At 39.5% G+C, this 24,636-nt stretch overlaps 1 protein-coding gene across 1 annotated transcript in view; it reads left to right on the top strand.

The window, feature by feature from the left end:
* The first annotated feature begins 795 nt into the window (after positions 1-795).
* The window catches only part of LOC126470638 (probable ATP-dependent RNA helicase DDX31), a 264,850-nt gene continuing 241,009 nt past the window's right edge, over positions 796-24,636 (top strand). Inside the window, exons 1-7 of the mRNA XM_050098619.1 lie at positions 796-1,011; positions 1,167-1,550; positions 1,631-1,897; positions 2,051-2,271; positions 8,777-9,074; positions 11,819-12,088; positions 12,174-12,233. Of these exons, the coding sequence (XP_049954576.1) occupies positions 943-1,011; positions 1,167-1,550; positions 1,631-1,897; positions 2,051-2,271; positions 8,777-9,074; positions 11,819-12,088; positions 12,174-12,233 (1,569 nt within the window). The 5' untranslated portion in view covers positions 796-942. The remainder of the gene's footprint in view (positions 1,012-1,166; positions 1,551-1,630; positions 1,898-2,050; positions 2,272-8,776; positions 9,075-11,818; positions 12,089-12,173; positions 12,234-24,636) is intronic.

Raw genomic sequence — 24,636 nt, 5'->3', positions numbered from 1 at the left:
TGTATTCAGCTCATTATAGTATTTTCAACATAGTTCTCCCACTATTTGGCAGTTGCTTGTCCCACTTAGAATAATATAAATATGAAGGTAGTACTTGTGGCAACAGGCGACAACGACAAACACAGTAGCCCCACAGAACGATAAATGGGCTTACGTGTGAATCTGTGTGTTTATATTCTTTTGATATCAACGTGGTAAGCTGCAATTCTATCCAACGTAACAAGTGTTTCTTCAGGAATGTGTGGTAGCTTGCCACTCGATTCATGGTTTTTGTCCATACTTGCGCTTATTTTAGAATCATTTAGAAACATATATGCCTTCTGCTACTACAAAAATCCTTGGAGGCATGAAAATAACTCAAATATTTCGTGAATTACGTAGGAAATGGATTCAAAACAAACATTATGCTTACGACACGTGTGACGTTCAACTTCCTCGCGGCTTGGAGCGCTAGTGTCGTTCCATCTGTCAAACGGCAACAACAGTGAGTGTCCTGATAGTTGTGTTAGACTGTGGGAATACTAAGAAAACCAGTGTTGTTCGGTATAAACCCGGACTTTCGGTTAGTATATGTCAGTTCAGTTGTATGGATCAAATGTAGTTTTTTTTCAATATGACTTGTAAAAATATGCATCATATACATACTTTAAATCTGATGAATTTGTCGGCGGAGAGTCGTTGTTTCCCTAATCGGTACGTACATGTACAGGGGTGAAGTAGTTATCTGGAACGCTGAGAAACTGCTGCTGACTGCTAGATTTGGAGCATCTTTCGTATTATCTTTGGTTTAGCGAAGGGAGCACGTGTGTTTACAAATGAAGTGTGTAATTGCAGACACTGATGTTTACGTTGTGATGTGCGTAATAAGATACTGCTCTTAAGCTGCTGTATGTCGTGTATTATTCGCTGTGTGACAAAAATTTACCCAAATTTTTGTGTAAAATGGATTTTAATGAGAGCATTTCGATAAATGTTGGAAGTTTTTCTTCTGATGTCGACAACATATCGAAGGTAATAACGTAAAAGTTTCTTTTCAGATTCATTTCTAAATATTGTTCGTTGTATTACGAACATGAGTCACATGCTGACATTATTGTAATTTTCCACGACGAAAGTTGTTCCTGCGTAGAATTTTACCGCAACTGCATTCCGTTAATTATTTTCAGGTTGGAAAGACACGTTTAACAGTACCTTCTGCGGTTTCCAACAAAGGTATGGTAAAGAAAGCTGTTAAGCACAAGAGAAAATTTTCCAAAGTTGAAGGTTTCGATAGGGAAACTGTTAGTGATACACACCTGGATGAACAAAAATCTACACATATTCAGTCTGAGAAATCTACCAGTTCCATACCTAATGCCACAGAACGTTTTAAGAGAAAGAAATCTAATGATGCCGAGAATAGAGATGACTTTCCTGAGCAGGGAATCGAGCTGAACACAAAAGAAAGCCAATTTCGAGCAAGGATGTTGGAGAAACAGCCCACAGAACCAGTGAAGGAAATTTTATTTTCTACAGAGGAATTTAAAGCGTTGCCTATTCATCCTTTTACTGTAAGTTTTCTTCTGAGGTTTGTAGCAACCATGTTTATAAATGACCTTAATTGATTGTAATATGAATTTGTCATTTTTAGGTCTCTAACTTGAACCAAAATATGAATATAAATAAGTTAACAATGGTTCAGAAATTGGCAATACCAACCATATTATCAGGTGTGGATGTTTTAGTTAGATCACAGACAGGTAGTGGCAAAACTTTAGCATATGCTGTGCCTATAATTGAAGCTTTGCAAAAAATAAGACCAAAGCTGTCACGAAAGGATGGCGTCCATGCTCTCATTATCGTGCCAACCAGGGAATTGGCTCTACAGACTTACGAAGTATTCGTCAAACTTCTTAAAGTAAGTAAATATGTGATACTTGTTCACTCACATACTTGTTATATGTTATTAATGTGCACACTTGTGGTTCTACACGTGCTTTCTTGTTTGCTTTGGTATTCTTATCATTAAATAAGAACTGTTTTAATAAAACTGTTATTTTTTATTGGACAGCCATTCACATGGATAGTACCCGGATGCCTGATGGGTGGCGAAAAGCGGAAATCGGAGAAAGCACGGCTAAGAAAAGGAATAACTATATTGGTGGGCACACCTGGGCGACTTTTAGATCATGCTAACAAAACTCGTGCCCTGAGGTTTGATCGTACCTCATGGCTGGTTGTAGATGAAGCAGACAGACTGTTTGAACTGGGCTACGAACGTGACATTAATGCGTGAGTGACTGATCAGTCTTGAAATTGTTTTACTTTTGATTCCATGTTGCTACACCAGTTGCTGAGTTTCGTGTATCTCTTCAGTAATCCATAACTCAAAAATAACATTTACTGGGCTATGAAAATTATGTAGCTGATGTGTAACTCAGATTTCAGGGACTACTCACTGAGTGATATTCCTACCTCATGACAGATTAGTCATGAAGTCATTTGTTAGACCTGTAATGCTTCGTGAAAATGTGAAATGGCTGTGTTTTGTGCTTTGTGGAAACTTTGTCATTATCACTGCTGACTTGCACTTGATTAATGTACTTTTTTTATTTCTTCATGTAGGTTTTCTCTTTTCTCCTTCTGATGGTTCACTCTTTCAATTGATAACCTTCTCCTGTTCGATTCTCTTATCTGTCGTTTTAATGTGCCTTTTTGTGAATTTAACTTTGTTTTTTGTAATGGTGTCAGTTCGTTTGTTTCCTTGTCTTCTTCGATTTTCTATCTTCTGCTGCTTTACTGGTAAACAGTATTGTCACATTTGTTTACCAATTTTTTTGTGTAATTTCACAAGTTTCCATTCAACAGTTTAACATTTCACCTTCTGCTGCTTCTATTCACAGAGGTTTTCTTTTGGCATATCTTTACATTTTACCTTTGAGATATGTATAAACCACCACCACAAATCCTTCAAGAAAATGCTTTTAATTTTCATTACTGGTTGTGTTAGTCAAATATTGTCATGTGACCTGTAGTGTAATGGAACAGATGCACATTCAGGTATATAACTACTCTTATAAAATAAACATTTAAGATTTTTTTCACATTTGAGTATTCGTAAGTACTTTTGGAGTACTTTGACATATATCAAAACAGTTTCAGTGGCATCCAATTCTATACCACGGTAATGAAATTTTATAGTATATTAAAGCTTTGTGCTAAATCCACTGGCAAATGTGGAGTTGTAGTCTTTCACATACCAGATATATGCAAAGCTTCCAGTTTGAATCGTGGACTAGCACACCAGAATCGCTCAAAGTTTCACAACAAATTTGGTTTGTGTGATTTACACTTCCTCTGTCCTCATGACAAGCTTTATTGCATGTCATCAAACTTACTTAAATGTTCAGCACACTATAGGCTCTACTCTTTACTACATTGCAGCATTAAGCATTCATTATTTTGTTGTTTTTAGGCTAAATGTTTATTTTTTACTGTTTATTAATTTTTCTCTTACTTTTCTGTGTGTTCGCTTAATTATAATTGGCTGCAACAAATTTCTTATATTTCCTATGGTTTTATTTTCCTGTACAGAGCTTTCCATGATATCTGCTTGCTTCCATTTCATTGAAAGTGGCTTCAGCTCTTATCATCTAATAGTGTGGAATTGTCTCAGGAAATTCTGCATGTTTGTGAAAAATGTCTTTCTATATAAATGTAATTGTTTGTTTGTTTGTAAATAAAACTGCTTTTACTTGCTGAGCTGTAATTTATTTCTCCCAGGTGCATTTCACCTTTTTACTCTAAGGCATCCTCAGTGGGATAGCTTATTGGCATCTGCATTTCCTCTCATCTGGAGGATACACATAATGAACTCATGATATTTATATCTTTAAAAGCACCGTTTTCGAACAAATATCTATAACTGGTGGCAAAACAGTAATAGTGCACCACTAAAATAAGAGTAAACATGGTGAGCAGTGTGAACAAAAAGTTTTGAGTATAAAAATATGCTTATGTTTTGGAAATGAAGTTGTAGTTTGACCTCCAGAGCAGATGAGAGGAAATACAGATGCAAGCAAACATCCCACTTAAGATGCTTTAGAGGAAAAAAACGCAAAACGCGCCTGGGAGAAATAAATTACAGTGCAGCAGGAAAGCCGGCCGAAGTGGCCGTGCGGTTAAAGGTGCTGCAGTCTGGAACCGCAAGACCGCTACGGTCGCAGGTTCGAATCCTGCCTCGGGCATGGATGTTTGTGATGTCCTTAGGTTAGTTAGGTTTAACTAGTTCTAAGTTCTAGGGGACTAATGACCTCAGCAGTTGAGTCCCATAGTGCTCAGAGCCATTTGAACCATTTTTTGCAGCAGGAAAAGGTGGTTTTATTTACAAAACAAATATTTCTGCGCTTACTGTGTAGGATGGCCATGCAAACAAACTTGGAATGGATTGTTATTGTCAGTAAGTGATGAAATGCATCAAAGCTTCTATTTCATATGGCCCATTTTAAACTGCAGCATCTCTTTCATAAAAGAAGTGTACACAGTAGATCTCCTGAACACAGTTTTGATTTTCACAGGTGGTTATAAGTATCTGCTGTCTTAAATAACTGGAGTGTAATTTGGCTCGGATTGCAGCTAGCTGTGATGTGATTTGCTACTTACCTGACAGTTGTTGCTGCTGTTAACAACAACTGAAAGGTGTAAACTCTGATGATCGGATGTTAAGCTCTGTTCAATCGCAGATACTGTGATCTTCTAGGAATAACACATATCCAGCTCAGCATGCAAAGAGAAGAGTTGACTTTGCATGGCCCAGCAAAGAGATCTAATTACTGTTCTTTTATTTAGGAAAAGAAATCATCACACTTTCTCAACGAATCATACAGAACACACCTTCAATTAAGCATTTTTTGAAAAATCTGTCGCATATAATTAAACCTGTCAGCTCTCCTGGCAACAGTTATGTACATTAACTGTTACTGTGTCCTAGCTGTGACAGAAGTATTTTTTCCCAGTGGAAACCTAAGATACACAATTTTAAATGTTAACCTTTTCATCATGTGGAAGTACTGCCAACTTAATAATCAGGCATAAGAGATCATACTGAACAGGTGAAGACACACAATATAATTTTCTTCTTGCTAAAAGAGGGCAAGGGGGGGGGGGAGGAGGAGGCTATTAAAATACATTGATGGAAAAAAAGAATCGCAGCCTCCAAAAATAATTAATGTAGAGTTGGGCATCATTATGAAGACATTAGCAAGTCAGTGTAGCAATGTGGAAAAGCTTATGACCAACAGAATACATGGATTTGGTTGTTTCGCTATATTTCTGTATAACTGAATATTGTTATTGTTATTTTGAATGTTAATTATTGAATGATCATTTTACTGTTTATTACAATAGAAATTATTTTGTAATTAATGATTTAAGTCCAAAAAATGATGCCAAGTGTAAAAAGTATGTTTTGAAAAACGGTACGTATTTTTGAATAAATCTTGCATCTGAAATCATTTAAAAAATCACTTAAAAGCATTACCACATAAATAAAAAAAATTCCTACCTCCACAAAAGATTCAGGTCTAAAAAAAGAGTTAAATGACAGAGAAAATGAAGCCCCACTTGAGAGGTCTAATTGAAAGAGGGCAACAGAAACAGGATTGGAAACTAAAGAAACTAGCAGATATCAACATAGTGTAAACATTTGACACAGACATACATTCTGCGAAAGGATGACCAATCTGACACACGTATACCTTCAATGAAGTTAAAATATCTGTTCCAGAGGGAATATGAACATGTTATAGAAATTAAGCATGTCATAACAACAAGAAAAAAGAAAAAACCCAAGAGAGATGAGAGAGTTGAGGAAGTGAGACATTATTAGAACAAACTGTTAAAAGAAAACTGCAGAAGACAGAATAGCCAAACCCATACACAGAAAATTCAGTTCGCGCAAGGCTATAACCAGTGTTTGAATAAAGGGACACCGTAATAATCATGCATGAGAGATCATACTGAACAGCTGAAGACAACCACAGCTTTCTTCTTTCTAAAAGATGAGGGCGGGCTGTTAATATACAGTGATGGAAAAAAAATTGCAACGCCAAAAAATATTAATGAAGAGTAATGGAATTTCAGCGATACATTTGTGCAGGTAGCATATTTAAGTGATTAAAATGGCACAGTGACAGGTTAATGTAACTGCAAGATAAGCCATTGCATTATTAACCAATGTAATGACCAGAATGTTAAATGCAACCATACATGCATTGTGTTCTGCAGATGCTGGATTTCAGTTTGTGGGATGCCTGTTGTTCCATGCCTGTTGCACTTGGTTGGTCAATACAGGGACAGATAATGCTGGTTGTGGATGATGATGGAGTTGTCGTTCAGTGATGTTTGATATGTGCTCGATTGGAGACAGATCTGGGGATTGAAAAGGTCAAGGCAACATGTCAACATTCTGTAGAGCCTGTTAGTTTACAACAGCGGTATGTGGGTGAGAGTTGTCGTGTTGGAAAACACCCACAGGAATGCTGTGCATGAACGGCAGAACAACAGGTTGAATCACCAGACTGAAATACAAATTTGCTTTGGGATAGCCACAAGAGTGCTCCCACTCTCATTGAAACCAGAAGTTAAAATAGCCAAACTAATACCATTCATAAATAATTCAGGTGCCTCACACAATTGACAGTATTTCATCATTACTTTCGTATATTCATAAGATCTCAGAATATCAGTATCAGGGCTGTACAAAAATTACACATCCTGTCTCCTTGCCTTTTTAGTTTTTTCCCAGTTGTCATGTACAATCAGTGATTTGTGAAAGTGAGATTGCTACCTTGGCAATTTTATACTTTGTTGTTGATTTTGGTGGAATGAAGACTACTTGGTTAGCAAATTAATCACTAAGCCATTTCTGTCCTTTTGTTTTCATACAGTAGTTGACATGTTTTTCCTAAACATAAAATTGTGAATAACAGATGGAATTAAAATGCTGAAGCAGTGACCTTATTTAATTAAAACTGTGTTCACATGATGTTCAAATTGTGCACTCTGTATGATCATAGTCACCTATCTTGGGCATGTTGACTTTGACAATTTTAGTTTGTAGTTTCCTTTAACTACAGCCCTTCAGTTGTGCATAGGTACAGCCATAGAGGTACCACATGTTATTTTGGGAGAAAGGTATTCCACACTATTTCCACGTGTTGTGGCAGCTGGTCTGTGGATATCGCCAGTAATGCTGACTGTACCAGATGCTGTCCCATCATGTGTCACACGTGCTTGATGGAGCAGAAATAGTGTCCATGCTGGCCAGGGAGTTAACAAATGTATCAAGAAGCAATTTGAGGAGCATGACATTAGTGTGCACCTGCAATGTCTTGCTGGAGGAGCACATCTCCCAGATGTAAGAGATAGTAAAAGAACAGGTGTACTAATGCTACAAATGTATCCTTCAGTGTTCAGGCTTCCTTCAACAGGCGCCACAGGTTGTAAAGCCATTATCAGCTATGGCCCCTTGTATCACAATGAACATATTTGTTTGAGCTTATTGACACTTTCATTCCTCACTCTATCAGTGCACATGTAAATATGGTGTTTTCTTCACCATGTTTGATCTTTCCATTTTCTGCTAGGGTATTGTAAAATATCATCATTTCATTCACTGTGCACATTAAAATGAAACTTTCATTTTCTGTCAGCAAATAAGAATTCTTGTAATTATTATTAAAATTTTATTTCCCTTACATGTCACATGAAAATTAAAGAGATCATCCATTCTGTTAAACATTCATAGTTGCAGTATTTTGCCCTCCCTCTATTTCAGTTTGGTAAAATGTTCCTGTGGCTGTAAAAATTATCATTTAAATAATATTACTGCTTTATAATTTTGTAGACAAGAAATGAAGTGAGTGATAGAAATCCCAGGTTTCATTTCTTATACGACGACATTAAATATTTTAGGTACTGTCATCTGTTTTGTGTTCTAGAAATTTTCAGTCATTCTGGGAAGTAGGCCTATCTTTAATGTTGAATGTAAGCAAATGTATGGAAGACAAAGAGATCCACACATTGGGGATTAATAATGTTTTAGCATTAGAGTAGTCATGCAAGCCTAATAACAATGACTTTTGTTGATGCCATCAGTTTAGACCAGGATATGCAGAAACTAGTGGGTACATGGTTTATTTATAGGCCACAAGATGAGACATTTGTCTTTGGATTGGAGATCATAATGTGTTGCTTCAGTTTGAGGTGTAATCCTTTGTCATTTAGTAGTTTTTGTTAGTTATAGAAAAGTTTCATAAGAAATGTGGATAGGTATGGTTTATGGAATAACTAATAGAAATATAAACATTTGTGGAACAGAGGTTATATATGCTGACTGGTGCTGCAGAAGTTAACCGGCTTACTTTGAGGATTGACGCTGTGCATAAGAAAGGGCTAGGCACACAGGGTGCTGGTAGTTTTGTCTGTAACCATTGCTGCCTTTGATTTATGCGGCTAGCAGAATGTGTTGCAACTCAAAAGTACCTTTGAATTTTGTAACAACTGTATTTATTGTGTTTAAAGCTTATGGTTGTGTAAATATGCACATACTGTTATATGTTTGAATGTAGTCTACCACTGTGATGGTAGGTTCTGGAACTAATGTTAATTGACATTGTCATACTTAAACAGATCTTTAAAAAAATAAATTGCACTAGCTCATGGAAAGATCTACACATGATGTATTTCATCTTTAGGATACTGTGCACATGAATTCTAAATGGAATGATTTTTACAGCTTGTTGCAGTTGTTGGATGATCACCGGAAAGAATATGAATTGTGTTATGGTGCTGGATATGGTAGCATTCTTCGTCAGAGTGTACTCCTCTCTGCAACACTTACACCAGCTGTTAAAAATCTTTCTAATCTTGCTCTAAGAGATCCAACATACATTGAGACTGCTGAAGAAGGTGGAACTGAAGTGAAGAAGGATACAGATATCACCCTGCCTTCAACTTTATCTCAATACTTTATGATGACACCAGCAAAACTTCGCCTTGTCAGTCTCATTGCATTCATTGTCTGCAAATGTCAGGCAAGTCTTCTTGTATAAGATTTTCTCTTTACATAGTTTGTAAGTAGCCTCCATGATTTATGAATTCAGTTCACAATGTGTACTATTGCAAGTTGTAGAATTCTAACTCAAGTTGCATGTTATTATTTTGATTTGCACATATCTCAAGTTGGCGAATGGTTGTTAAAAATAACTGTGATACCAATGTTATTTCTGTATTTGATTTACTCAATAGTGACAGTCCTAAACATTTTGACAAATAAGATTTTATTCTTCATTGGCTTTTAAATTTTTTATTCAAGAGACATGATATTTGTTTTTGTACATAAAGAAAAATGGGTATTTTGACCATATTTATGATGTGTGTTTGCTCAGTTGCTTCTGGGCATAAAAACAGCTTGAAATTTTTTGGCCGTAGTTCCAAGTTGCATTAACTCATTTGCCTATTTTTCTGTCATGTAATTAATTAATTAATCTATTTTGGGACTACATAGGAAAGTAGATTGTTGCAAGTCACATGTTGTCATATGTCAGTTAAATTTCTGGGAGAAATCTGTTGAACCTTCAAACTAGAATGTAAAATTTTGTTGTACCAGGCCTTTCAACGAAATATCTCACTAATTGTTTATTTGAATTCAGTCAAATACAGTAATTTACAAGGTAGGCACTTAGTATCTGTTATCAGTAAAACATGAACATTTAAATCTGGTAGGACATTGTACTCTTTGGCTTTCTGCTGTTGATCGTTTTCTTTCTACTGACTATTATCTTTTATCTTCTGTTTAGCATAGCCTTGCTTAATGTCACTACCCCCCCCCCCCCCCTCCCCTCCCCCTCCCCGACTTCAACTTTGGGTTCTTGATTGGAACTTTCATCCATTGGAACAGTGGAAATTAGTCTTACTTCTATTTATTTATATCAACTTTATTGTTCTGTGTATGTTATGTTTCATGATATGACTTCACTAGTTTGTTTAAGCTTAAAAAATTTGTTTCTGTGTATAGGACTCAAAAAGTTGTTAATTAGGTATATGACAAAAAAAAACTGTTTCCCAGGAAATGATGCCAGTTCTAATGCTCTGAATTTGTTTTTCCTAGCTATCTGTGTCAATCCAAGTCAGTTTTTATTTATTCACAAGTAAGAACTTTTTTCCATGATTCAAAAGGGATATGCTTAGAGATTGCTCTGTTGAGGACAGGTTTGTTAGTAGTAGTGTCATCACTAACAAGAAATGAAAAAGGTGTACGTAGTGTATGTAAATCCAGCATAGTCTTGGCTATATACCTGTACGTAATGAAGGCATTATTCTTGTATAGTTTGCTGTGAGCAGACTTCAGCTGCTTAAAGAAGTTATTGGTATATAAACATGTCAAATTCAAGTCAAAACATGAGTTTTGGGGTACCATGAGCAACGCTCTCATTGTAATGAGATAAAATTTGACTCCTAGTCTGTGTCCTATAGGCTTCTATTCAGAAAACATTGTGCTACCATGGGTAGCACTGCAGGGGTAGTTAAATGTCTTTTTATTAATTTGTATAGAACCAGAATAAACCTTGCACTTGGCAGTACAGTGTACAGTGATATGAAATTTTCCCTAACCTTAACCTTTGGCTCAAGAAACCAGTGATATTGACTAAACTATGCAGATTCAGTTCACAACCCAAACTGGAGTTACGGTTTGCTATTAATAACTGTAGGGTTTGGCTAGGAGAAAAAGACTTGGTTGCAGATTGAAATTGAGGGCATGCTGTGAGTTGTGTACAGGTAGCTCACTTGGGAAGAGGACAGTCCTTCAAATGAAAGGGACACTGTTTGATTGCAGATTGGCTCATATACATAATCTGTGCTTGAGAACTTTCTGTAGATGCCACATATTTCTGTCAAAGCTCTGCTGTGTTACAGTGTCTTAATTTATTACAATATTACCTACTTCTTCCAAGGGGAGAGTTAGTCATTCATGAGCCATACAAATTATTCTCTGCCATATTCTTTCTTCAAGGAATCTCTGATCTTGAAATGTTTAGCCTTAAAGCTAGATACTAAGACTCAGCTCATGACTCAATAGATACTGCTCCATGTAGATATTCAGATTTACATTAAATTTAAAAATGTAAGTGTGTGGTACACTTTGCAAACCCTCATTTTATTAGCGCAAATTGCTATCATCCCATTGAAACTGTAACTGACAGAATATTTAAACTAATGTAGTAAATGAAAGAAACATAATTATTAAATCACATAATATGTCAAATAGATTGATATGTGACACTAACGTAAAATGGGTTCTTATGTCTGCCTATTTTGACCAAATTTGTTTGAATCGGAACTTGCTCAATTCAGTTGCTTTCTTGAACACAGTAAATCAGTGTTTGTGCCATTGAATGAGATTATGATATCTGAGAGGAATCTGGAGAGCTGTATTGTACTACTGGAAATATTTCTTAGTTGTGTCTGGCTTGATAATGATTTTGCTGGTGATTCACTTTAGTTGCACAGAAAAATGATGAATAAGTGGCTTACATGCTCCAATTCCTCACAGTCTAATGTATATCATGCTGCTGTACTTTGTTTGTTGAAAGAAGGCCAATCACTGGACTGAATGTTCTGTCTTGTGCCAACAGCATTTCCAGAAAAGGTGGGGAGATAATACACCCATAATTTAAATCATTGACAGATAGTATGAAAATAATTTTGCTGGTGTATATTATTGATTTTTCTTATTCTTGTAGCATTATTTAATCTGGATAAATATGTTCTCTTGCAGTTCAGTGAAGAAAGGAAGATCATAGTGTTCTGTGGAACACAAGATATGGTGGACTTCCATACAGACATATTCTCAGTAGTTCTGAATGATACTTCAGCTGCCATTGGTAATATATCATCTGAGGATGACATATCAGATGAAGAGAGTGAATCAAACTCATTGAAGAAAAAGAAGAAACTTAAAACACCGCTTGTTGTCAAACAAGATGAAGAAGAAGGAGCCCTTGCAGATATTGACGTTTTCCGGCTGCATGGACATATGTCTCAGCAGGTATGTGCCCTTTATGTAATGTAAAAGAAGAGCACTGTGTGATACCAATTATAATATATTTTTTTAAAACATTGATTTGTTACAGGAAAGAACAGAAGTTTTCAAAACATATAGGAGTGCCTCGCGTGGTGTGCTTTTCTGCACAGTGAGTACATACAGTTCTCTAATTCATTCCAGTGTTATTCCTGTTCTGTTATTCTGATTTAGTCATTTGAGATAAACTACTGAGCTTGAGGTTTAAGTTTGTTAAAAACTGTTATACCCAATATGCCTGAGTATTTTACTCAATATGAGCTGATAATTAGTCTAGGAGTCTTTTGTGTATTATAGTATGAGCATAAAATATAGGTGTTATTGTCTTCTGTGCCAGGTTATAGCTGGCCGGGTGGCTGTGCGGTTCTAGGCGCTACAGTCTGGAGCCAAGCGACCGCTCCGGTCGCAGGTTCAAATCCTGCCTCGGGCATAGATGTGTGTGATGTCCTTAGGTTAGTTAGGTTTAAGTAGTTCTAAGTTCTAGGTGACTGATGACCTCAGAAGTTAAGTCGCATAGTGCTCAGAGCAATTTGAGCCAGGTTATATTACTGCCATTTTTACAAATTACAGTTTATTTTCAAGTGGAAAAATGCACTTCCTTTGTTTTCAGAAATTTTCCCATTTAAAATATCAGAACACAACATGCACTTACTGTTATGCATGGTTGTGTGAATCTTCTTGTGAGCAAAATAGGGACTTTCATATAATTGGCTTGTGAAAGTATTTGTTGTGTTCCATTAACCAACATTTACTGCAGCCATTGCTGTAGGTTCAATGAAAACACTGTGGATAATTGTTTATCAGTGGGGAAATTTGTATTTTTAAAGTGTTTGTTTGCTGTCACTTTTTGTTTTATTTGAGACTGTGGATCTGTGTTTATCCATCTGTTGTTCTTGCAGCATTGAGTTGGATAACTACTTCTCATCTACAATGCTTTCCAGTTTTCTAGATCTCTATCATTTTAATATTAGAATGGTAGATGGTGGGGTGGTTAATAAGAAAAGCAGCTGTGCTGTTGGTTGGAGTACTAGCCTATTAGTGGGAATGGTAAAAAGATGCTCCTGTTCAGTGGCTCTGCCTGTAATTATAAACACAGAAACTTCTAGTGGCATGCAAAACTTAAGGGTAAAAGTAACTTTCACGTGATATATCACTGTCGAGTAACATAACTCGATGAAACTTGGACCATAGATAGAAACAACTGCTACAGTATAGTAGAGAAAAGAACTGGAAGAAATAGAAATGAATAGAAATGACACTTTTATTTAAAGACAATAATTACACTGAGGTTGCCACAGTTCATGATAGTCCCTTGACTTTATAAATGATGAGACATCATACTTAATAGAATGTGTGAACACCAGAGATGGCAATGCATGCTGTGCAGCGTGCTCCCATGCTGACCATGAGGTTGGTAAGGTGTTTTTTTGTGGTGGGACATCCTATTTCTCCATCGGCATGGTTGGCAGCTGCTGGACTGATATTTTTGCATGTGGATTTGCTCCAGTATGTCTCCCCAATGCATCCCACATGCACCCATTGGGATTTAAATTTGGGTTGTGAGCAGGCCAGCCCGTTTGCCGAATATCCTCTCAGTCCAAGAGCTCCTCCACCTGTGCGCATTGTCATCCATAAAAATGAAGTCGGGGCTGAATGCACCCCTGAAACAACGAACTTGGGGAAGGAGTACAGTGTCACAATAACGCTGACCAGTGAGTGTACCTTATTCATAGATTTGGAGGTGAGAACATGTATGCAACATTATGCCTCCCTACACCTTGAACACCTGGACCACCAAAACGATCATGTTTGACAATGCTGGATGTACCCTCACACAGCGAGGAATTACATGTAATGCACTCAGGAGCAGTCTCATACATGCTCATTTTGGTGAGCCAAGTGTTATGGTGCGGGTAGGCATAGCATTTCATGGGCATATAGACATCCAAATCTTTGAACACGGTACACTCACTGGTCAGTATTATTGTGACACTGTCCTACTTCCCCATGTGCATCTTTTCAGGGGAAAACTGCATTGAATAGCATGAGTGGAGGAACACTTACAGTGTGAGTATATTCGGTGAATGGGCTAGGCTGCTCGTTCCCCCCAACTTAAATACCATCAAGCATTTGTGAGATGCACTGGGGAAACATAGCAGAGCATCAATATACACCAGCAGCAACCCAGCAGTTGTCGAGCAAGCTGGTGGAGGAATGGAATTCCCTACCACAAGAACTCTTTACTGGGTCACATGACCAGCCTGGAAGCACATTGCAAAGCGTGCATTGCTGCCTGTGATGATCACACACCTTATTACGAACCATGTCTCATTGTTTGTAATGTCCAAGAGACCATCATGAATTGAAGTCACTTCAGTGTCATTATTGTCTTTGAATAAAAGTATCATTTCTGTTGATCTCATTGCGTATTTCTTTCAGCTGCCTTTGCCACTATGCTGTAGCAGTTCTTTCTATGTATGGTCCAAGTTTTAGTGAAATTGTTACTTGCCACTGAAACATCATGTGAAAATTACTTTCATCTTTATGTTTTGCACACCACTGTACTTTTTGTTTTTTAAGCTTTGTTTGTGAACTTAGGTGTTGGTTGCATTTGTAAGCTTTTTTTACAAAGTGTTAGGAATGATAGAAGTTTTTACGAGGTTGTACTAAATGACATGTCTGCTGTGGGTGTAGTTTGCACAGGGGTTAAAATGTTATGGAGGTAAATAAATTTCAAGGTGACTTGTTAACAAAGCCCCTTTTCTTAAACACACATTCAGAACTGAGATTTCATCATACCAGGCCATATGATTTATTTGGAAGTATAAAAAATTGAAGGTAACATGTGAAACTTTAATGTTTGTCATGTTACTGATTGTGACAATAGATTTCACAGCTGAAGAACATGAAATAATGATTGAGATAGTTTACTCACGTTGTGGAATCTATCGTGCCAAAGTTTCTTTGAAGTTTCTCCAAATCACACTAGGTCAGTGATGGTAGTCATACACATTTCTTCTGCACCCTTGTACTCCAGCATAGTATCATCAGGGATTTAAACTGAATTAAAAAAAGTGTTCATCAAGAAATACTTGGATGTCAGACAATTAATTAAGTATCAGGCGTAATTCGTTTTGTGGTATTATCTTCTGCTGTTGGAAGGTAGTTTGCCATTTCCTTTCTCATTTTAATACCTCTGGTGGCAATTTTGGGAAACCATATATTTTAGTATTGACTCTGATAAATGAGTGTCCTTTGTCACTGCTGCAATTTCAGTATGAATTTGTTTACTTTACATGAGGTTTTCTGGGTACTGCTCTTCGGCATTTTTGCCTGTTGTCTTCATCTTCCAAAGGTGACTGACTGTCTGTCACTGTGTTGGGAATAGGGGGTTGTTCATATTTTCTATGTAGAATGCCAGTCGCCTCATGTTCTTCTTGTCCCTCACATGTGATGCTTGCAAGGAAAAAGCTAAAATCAGGCAAGATAAATGGTGATGAATGCCATATTACACAAATAATTTCACACACATGAGCTCGAGCTTTACTTGAGCCCCAAGGTCATCACCAATTTGAAGACCTTTCTGTCAGCAAAACAGCTTGTCACTCCACCATTTGACTGACAAGTATCAAATGTTACTCATCATGTTAGTGTTGCCCATCATTCAAGTGGATGTATATTAAATGTTTATGCAAATGCTACTGTCAGTAATAACAGCTTGGGTCAGATCTTATAATTTATATTTATTACCTGTATCCTCATGCTTATTGTGAAGGCCTTTGAAATATTTTGGACGTATTAGAGAGAGGAGTAAATATCTTGGTCTGCTACGGAGATGTCATTGGTATTGGAGATTTTTAAGGTGTGTGTTTCTAGTGCATGTTGCAGAACAAGGTAAGTAAAGAGTCAGCTTTGTCTGCTGAATAATTCTGAGTATATGAATTTTTAAACTAAGTTTATGTTTCATTCCAACAGATAAAGTGGAGTACGGTGCTGAATAACATTTATGGGTTTGGGCATTTAGTTTCCAATGGAAGTTCTTGTATAAATTTGGTTAAGGCTTTTAAGACGTTTTCTCAGTCATTGTCAGATTTTAAGAAGCAGGCTTGTAAATTGAAATGCTGCTGTGCTTCTCTTAAAGGTGATCCCAATTACAAAGCAGCATCCACAAGGGAAAATATTAAGATATGCTGTCCAGTCAGATTAATGTGACCACCTGTCGGAAGTATGAATAACCCCTTTTTGCATCATGGACCATCGCGAGATGTGCAGGAAGGGCTTCAGTGAGGTTCTGGAAGGTACCGGCAGGGATGTGAAGCCATGCTGACTCCAGTGCCACGTTTTTTGGTTGAGGATCCATTTTACCAATAGCCTGGCAGAGGTGATCCCACAGATTCTCGTGTGGATTTAAATCTAGGAAGTTTGGCCGCCAGGATGCTCTTTGAATCATGCATGTACACTGTGAGCTGTATGACACCTTGCATTGTCCTGCTAGTAGATGTCCTCGTGCCAAGGGCAAATTGCATGTAGGGGTGTACGTGGTCCCCAAGAATAGAGCCTTCAAGAATGACTAGATATCCCAGGGAATTCCACAAAAACATTCCCCAGACCATAACGCTTCCTCCTGGTGGCTGGGTGTTTGGTTCCAAATGTTCCTCAGCATGCATGCCAACGGCCATCTATCCAATGGACTATAAGGCATGATTTATCTGGGAAGGCCACCTGTCACCACTCACTGGACGTCCAGTTGCAGTATTGGTGTGCAAATTCCACCTTTAATCAATGGTGAATAGTGGTCACCATGGGTGCATGAACCAAGCACCTTCTGCGGAGGCCCACACACAGCAGTGTTTTCTGAGTGGTCATTAAGAAGACGCAGTCAGTAGCCCCCTTGGTTCACCCAGGTGGTCAGTTGCACATCTGTTTGTTGCACACATCTCCACAGCCATTGTTTACCCCTCTCATTGATGGCCTATGCTCTTGCCATGTTGCTCATTTTGGATAGCGCTGTTTTGCCATTCACGGAATACTTGAACCACAGCAGCACCCAGCCAGTTTACCGACTTAGCTGTTTCGGAAATGCTTACACCCTTGGCCTGAAAGCCAATGATAATGCCATTAGGATAGTGACTGCATTCCAGAATGAAATTTTCACAGTGCAGCGGAGTGTGTGCTGATATGAAACTTCCTGGCAGATTAAAACTGTGTGCAAGACTGAGACTGGAACTCGGGACCTTTCCCTTTCACGGGCAAGTGCTTTTAATGACTGCACTGTTTTTCACGTCCCTCTGAAACATGTCATACATCCTCTACTGCTAATGCTGCCACCTGCTGTCTATGAGTGATTATTGTATGTTGACATCGAACATACACTGATCAGCCAGAACATTATGGCCACTTACCTAATAGTCGCTGGTATGTCCACCTTTGGCACTAACAGGCATCAAGGAGCTGTTCCCCTGGAAGATGATGGATTCACGCCCTCCCATCAGTGTGATGATGAAGGTATCGGGAGTCATCAGGCCATGCTGTGCTTTGCCATCTAATGTCACCTTCAGTCACATCCCAGAGATGTTTGATCGGGTTCAGATCTGGCAAGTTGGGATTCAGCACGTCAACTGGAACTTGCTACTGTGTCTCTTGAACTACTCCATCACACTCCCAGCCTTGTGACATGGTGCATTATCTTGTTGAAAAATACCACTGCCATCAGGAAACATCATCATCACCCTGAAGGGGTGTTCTTGGTCTGCAAACAGTGTACAATACTCCTTCACTGTCATGGTGTCATGTGTGAGCTGCAATGGACCCAGGGATGCTCATGTGAATGTTCCCCAGAGCATAATGGAGATACTGCCAGCTTGCCTCCATGTCGCAGTGCAGGCGTCAAGGAGCTGTTCCCCTGGAAGATGATGGATTCACGCCCTCCCATCAGCATGATGAAGAAGGTATCGGATTCATCAGACCGTGCTGTGCTTTGCCACTGTGCCAATGTCCAGTGCCGATGGCCACGTGCCCATTTCAGTCGTGGTTGCTGATGTTGGGGTATTAACATTGGTATGTGCATGGGTTGTCAGTTGTGAAGGCCCATCGTTAGGAGTGTTCAGTACACACTGTGTTCAGACACGCTTGTACTCTGCCCAGCATTAAAGTCTGATGTTAATTCCACCACAGTTCGCCGCCTTATCTGTTTTACCAGTCTGTCCAGCCTATGACATCTGACATCTGTAATGAGAGGTGGCTACCCAACCCCACAACATCTGGATGTAATTTAAACCTGGTTTTGCCATGTGTTGAAGACATTCACTACAGCATTCCTCTAATACCCGACAAATTGTGCAGTTTGTGAAATGCTCATGCTGAGCCTCCGTGCCATCACAATCTGTCCTTGGTCAAACTCTGATAGATCACACCCCTTCCACACTCTACACCCAGACAGCATGCTTACTGAAACCAAATGCACCATGCGTGTGTCTGACTAACGGTATGGTCATTCCTTGCCTTGCCTTCCACCTGGATGGGTATATATCGATAGTAGACTGGTGGCTGATCGGTGTAGGTGGTGGTCACGTTAATGTTATTGAACTGTGTAGCATACAGTATGGTTTTGAACAATCAGTAGTGAAGTGGAAGCTTTGTGCAAAATGGAAGCCATTTCTTGTTGAACATTAATCAAATGCAATGTGAAAACAAATTTCTCCAATCCATTGAAACATTCCTTTCATCCATGTCTCAGAGCTTCTGTGGCTTTGGTTGAAGACACACACGTGGCCAGAATCCATGCACTCTTGGTGACATGTGGTGTGCAACACAAATTATGTGATGTAATGCTTCACATGTTTAATTGGAATATTGGCAGCCTGGATCAATTCTCTGCTTTGTTGCAGTGACTGTCATTCTTAATAAGGGTAGCCAACTTACAGGGTTAAACTTCTCACAACTCCAAAGTCAATAATTAAAGGCCCTGTACCTAGAGAACTAGTTTCAGGAATGATTTTGAGATTGAACCACTAGATTGGAAAATGTTCACCACAAACAGTTCAATACACTGCCTCGAAAAGGCTGCTACTAGCAATTCTTGTCGATAAACCCACTATGAAAACATCACCTCTGGTTTGAAGGCACACAACTTTGTGAACTCCCAAATTGCTTATGAAGTTATTAACATTTATGTTTTGCAGACAGATTCAGGAACAAGAAGTAATCATATTCATTGACCATTACATTCTTCCCCGTATAGTGCTTCTGTAAGATGTTTCTTTTATGACAGGATTTTAAGGAATTTCTCTGGCACGTGAAGAGGAAATGACTCACCTTTAAAATCAGCCTGGTCTGCTCCACTTGCCACGATTTCGGAGAATTAGGGCGTGGTTATCCCATCATTTTTAGGCCAAACAAAAACCTCTTCCCTCTGTGTCTGGAATAATAATAAAATTATCTAATGTTGTACGTGAGCATATTGTGTACACTTTACAATCCTTTCCTGGAAATTTATGTGCAGAGGCCTCGTGATTGTTGTAACTGCAATCCTTTCTTGCAAATTTATTTGTTGTCCCAAATTTTCCTTCACATTTTCTTTTCGTACCTTTTATGAAAATATGAATAAGTAGAATATATTGAGAAAAATGTCGGATTGTTTGCAGTGTGAGCAACGTAGAAACTGAAAAAAGGTTTCTGGGTAGAGATTGGATCCCACGACCCTCTGCTTACCGTTCTGTACTCTTTCTTCTGAACCAACCTCTGCCTGGAATCCACATCATCGAAAATGGTCCATGCCTCACGTGATCCACGCCAAAAGTGTTATTTTTTTTCTAAACGCCTGGCCATCTGGAGCTCTAACTTCTGTCACGCGCATTTCTGTCCAAGTTGTAGGCATGTCATTAAATTTGGGCGAATCGATGATAAATAGGCGCGGTCCCTAGTGAGGAGCTATAAATAGTATATAGCGAATTTGTTATGCAAATTCAAAGGCTTGCACCAGACTACTGAACAGTCGACCATAAATTAAGAAATTTCTACATTTTTCAGTAGTAGTGTTAACGGTCGTAAAGAGTAGCGTCACATTATAGCTGTTCCTGTATCGTCCCGGTATTGGAAGTTTCCGTTTTCTAACCACAATGTGGGCTTACTTCAGGTCGTTCTTCTCGCACAACCTCGCGCGAGTGATTTACGATGGCAAAATGATAGCGGTTCGCCGGCCTTAGTGGCCGAGCGTTTCTAGGCGCTACAGTCTGGAACCGCGCGACCGCTTCGGTCGCAGGTTCGAATCCTGCCTCGGGCATGGATGTGTGTGATGTTCTTATGTTAGTTAGGTTTAAGTAGTTCTAAGTTCTATGGGACTGATGACCACAGCAGTTAAGTCCCATAGTGCTCAGAGCCATTTATTTTATTTTATTTTATTTTATTTTTTGGTAGCGGTTCAGTATGATCTTCCAGTGCACATCTTACGATAGTTTAGGGATTATAGAGAGAATATTAAAACCGGCGCTTGGATGGTTCTTAAGTTGTTTGTCCGCTGTTAATCGACCGGAAGTGTAGATGACGCCTGGAAGTGAATACCGTAAGTTTTTGGAAACTCACACGCTCACCAAAGTGTCCAGCTGACGTGTCGTATTATTCAAAATAGGTCATGCTATGTTTTACGAAAACCTTTCAATAGCAATTACTAGAACTGATAAATCTGCAGTTCTTGTATTTGCTTTTTATAAGGGACGATCAAAAAGATTCCGTTTGAGCGCATTGCTGCATAGTATATGCAACGTAGCGCGACTCCCCTGCCGTCATATAACATCAGTATGTATGTAAGGGATTAGTGTGGCATTCGTGTTTCTTCCAATGTGTGTGCGTTAAATGCGGAAACGTGATCTATGACGACATTATTACAAAATGCATCCAAACACCACCAGCTTGCTGTGGTAAACACCAGTTGACATCCATCGTATAACGAACGATGTGTATAAGGTGGCATGTGTGTCGAAAACCACCTTTGTGGAATGGTGCGCGACAAGGGTTGCTGCTGCTTCACGATAACGCACGTCCCAGTATCGCAAATGTCGTAACGCATAAGTTACGCCAACTCAAGTGGGAGACACTCGAGCACCGACCCCGTAGTCCTGTCTCTCCCCATGCCATTATTACGCCTTGGCCCCCCTTGAAGCAGGCGTTGAAGGGTCAACTGTTCCTGTCGGACGAGGATGTGCAGCAGACAGCTATGGAATTGGTATGTTCACCCTGGTGCGTCGGTGGGATGAGTGCTTCGATGCTGACGGCGATTTTTCGTGATGGGCATACCGAGTGTGGACTGTACTGCCTTTGAACAGAAAGTTTTTGATCGCCCTAATACATTTGGCGTGAATGCTTTTATTTATGTGAGCATTCCGTCTTCAGGCCACGAGTGGCCTACTGGGACCATCCGACCGCCGTGTCATCCTCTGTGGAGGATAAGGATTGGAGGGGCGTGGGGTCAGCACACCGCTCTCCCGGCCGTTATGATGGTATTCTTCCGCTACTATTCGGTCGAATAGCTCCTCAATTGGCATCCCGAGGCTGAGTCCACCCCGGAAAATGGCAACAGCGCATGGCGGCCTGGATGGTCACCCATCCAAGTGCCGACCACGCCTTTTATTTATTTGAGGACGATCATTTCTTACGGTTTTTTATACCTACCGTCTGAAGTGTGCGCCCACTTCATTTCTAGTATAAGTGGTGTCGGGACAACAGAAAGAGTTTGATGTTCTACGTTTTGCGCAGTGCAGGTCAGTAATAACAGTTCAGCGTGACGCTCGTACTACGTATGGTGTGGATCCCCCTACAGCACAGGACCTAACACGAGGGCATGAACAATTCCGAGAAAAAGGTTGTTTGTGTAAAGGCAAATCGCCGGGCCGTCCCCGAGTGTCTGACAAAAACGTCAAACGTATCCGCCATAGTTTCACAAGGAGCCCGCAGAAATTAGTTCGCCTTGCAGGTCGACATCTCAACATGCCCCCGATGTACGTTTGGCGTGAGTTACACATGAAACCATACACAATTCAGCTACTGCAAGCTCTTTGTGAAGGTGACAAACAACATCGTGTGGAGTTCTGTAATTTCGTTCTTGGCAAGATGGACGATGCCAGGTTTCTTCCACGCTTAGTGCCTACTGATGAGGCAACACTCCATTTAAATGGAAAGGTGAACCGTCATAAAGTGAGAATCTGGGGTATGGAACAACCACATAAAGTTGTACAATATGAGAGGAACTATCCAAAATTTAATGTATTTTGTGCAGTTTCACGGGAAAAGGTATATGGTCCATTCTTCTTTGCCGAGAACATTTTTACGGGAACCACATATCTCGATATGCTTGAGAATTTCTTTTCCCATAGTTGAAGGCTGATAAGAACGACTTCTTTTACCATCTGGATGGGGCAACGCCATACTGGCATCTGGAAGTGCGGGAATTTTTAAATCGAAGGATTACTGAACGCTGGCTCGGTCACACTGGACCACATGATTAGCCTTACGTTACTGCCTCCAAGGTCACCGGACCTGACTGTATGTAATTATTTATTGTGGGGGTTTATAAAAGGCTGTATTTATGTGCCTCCGTTACCAACAGCAATGAATGAATTCAGACATCGCATAACAGCAGCTGTGGAAGCTGTAACTCAGGACATGCTCGCTGCAGGGAGGGAACAACCTGAATACCGCATTGACATATGCCTTGAATCTCAAGGGGGAGCATGCTGGACAGGTATGAAAAAAAAATTGAGTTTCCCGTTCATCAATAAACAAAGTTCATTGTATATGTTTGTCAATTTCAGAAATACGGACGCGTCAAATCGGATGAGTCTTTTTGAATAACGTGTCTTTTGGATTAACGTGTCGTGGACAACGAGGTCATTACAGGCGAATCACAAGCTAGAATTGTGCAGGATAGGGAAATCAATCGGCCAGGGTCCTTTTCACAGGAGGAGTCCCACCATTTTCCTTAAGTAATTTTGTAGATAACGCTTACAACAAAAGAGAAAAAAGGTTGTTATGCCAGGATGTGAAATCCATTCCTTACTAAACGACTGTACCATGTCGATTGGTTTCAAGCTTTAGATCCTAGCGGGAAATATGTAAAACTCCAGAATTTGCTCTTTCCGACAGTATGTAGTTCACGCACATATTTCAAATTACATAATAGTTACGATTTTTTTTAAAAATCGGATGATTCGTTTTTGAACGTTCATCTGAACTTCTAAATGGCTGAGGCCTCGTGAGAAGAAGATCAAGCGATCTTACTGAACTGTACCGGTGTAATGCAATAGTCATTGGCGAAATAAAAGAAAACAGGTTCAGTGGTCGCATTTGATTTTTCAGAATGTGGCTGTGGCTAGTGAAGGTGAATTCCTTCACTGGTCCTTTCGCCGTGGATTATTAATTGTGTTTTTAAATGTATGAACGAGAATAAACAGATATAAAATTACTGAAATAACTTTCGTATCGCATACATACGAATACTGTTGACACGTTGTACAGTAAATATGAACAGTGTCTTTCGGCGTCAACTGGCTGCAGTCGCGTTTGTGGACAGCCCTTCTTATTGCTCGATTTTGTTAATACACACGAGCTCGGCGCGGTCTGTACAACGCAACGAGAAATTTCCTCTAGATGTGCCGATCTCGTTATTTTAAAAACGGACATTCGTTATCGTTAAAACAATGACAGCTCCGAAATTCTCAGACTAATTTGTTAACTGCGAGCTTTTAAAGGATCAGTGTTGTGCATAAGTGGAAATTTCATGGGAATTTTTTCGCTGGATAATTTTTTTACGATTCTTGCAAAGTCCTAACTCAACAGTTATGCCTTGAATAGCTTCGTTCCACTTTTGCTAAATAACCACCCTCAGAAAAGACTTTACAAATCCTTTGAAGAATTTCATAGTAGCCGTGATTGCATGAAGTTCAGATGTCCAAAAAGCACAGAGGCTGTGTGCAACATGCTCGAAAAGGGTCACCGTGTGCCTTACTGTGAGATACACTATCTGACCAAAAACATCCTGACACTGATTAATTGACATTAATATGACGGCTTGGATTCTGCTGGAGACACTTTCAGTGACGTGTCGGAATGTCTGTGGAGCCGGCCGTGGTAGCCGAGCGGTTCTAGGCGCTTCAGTCTGGAACCGCGCGACCCCTACGGTCGCAGGTTCGAATCCTGCCTCGGGCATGGATGTGTGTGATGTCCTTAGGTTAGTTAGGTTTAAATAGTTCTAAGTTCTAGGGAACTGATGACTTCAGATGTTAAGTCCCATAGTGCTCAGAGCCATTTGAGCCAATGTCTGTGGAGGAGTGGCAGCCCATTCTTTCTCAAGAGCCGAAAAAGAGAGAAGATAGTGATGTTGGACGCTGGAGTCTGGAGTCTGGAGCAGAGTCGACATTCGAACTCATTCCAAAGGAGTTCCATTGGGCTTAGGTAGGGACTCTGAGCAGGACAGTCCATTTAAGGAATGTTATTGTCTGCAAACAATCGCCTCGCGGTTCGGC

This window comes from Schistocerca serialis, chromosome 3 (genome assembly GCF_023864345.2).
Source record: "Schistocerca serialis cubense isolate TAMUIC-IGC-003099 chromosome 3, iqSchSeri2.2, whole genome shotgun sequence".
Lineage (NCBI taxonomy): Eukaryota > Metazoa > Arthropoda > Insecta > Orthoptera > Acrididae > Schistocerca > Schistocerca serialis.
Note: the sequence above shows the minus strand (reverse complement) of the source record. Positions and strands in the feature narration are given on the sequence as shown.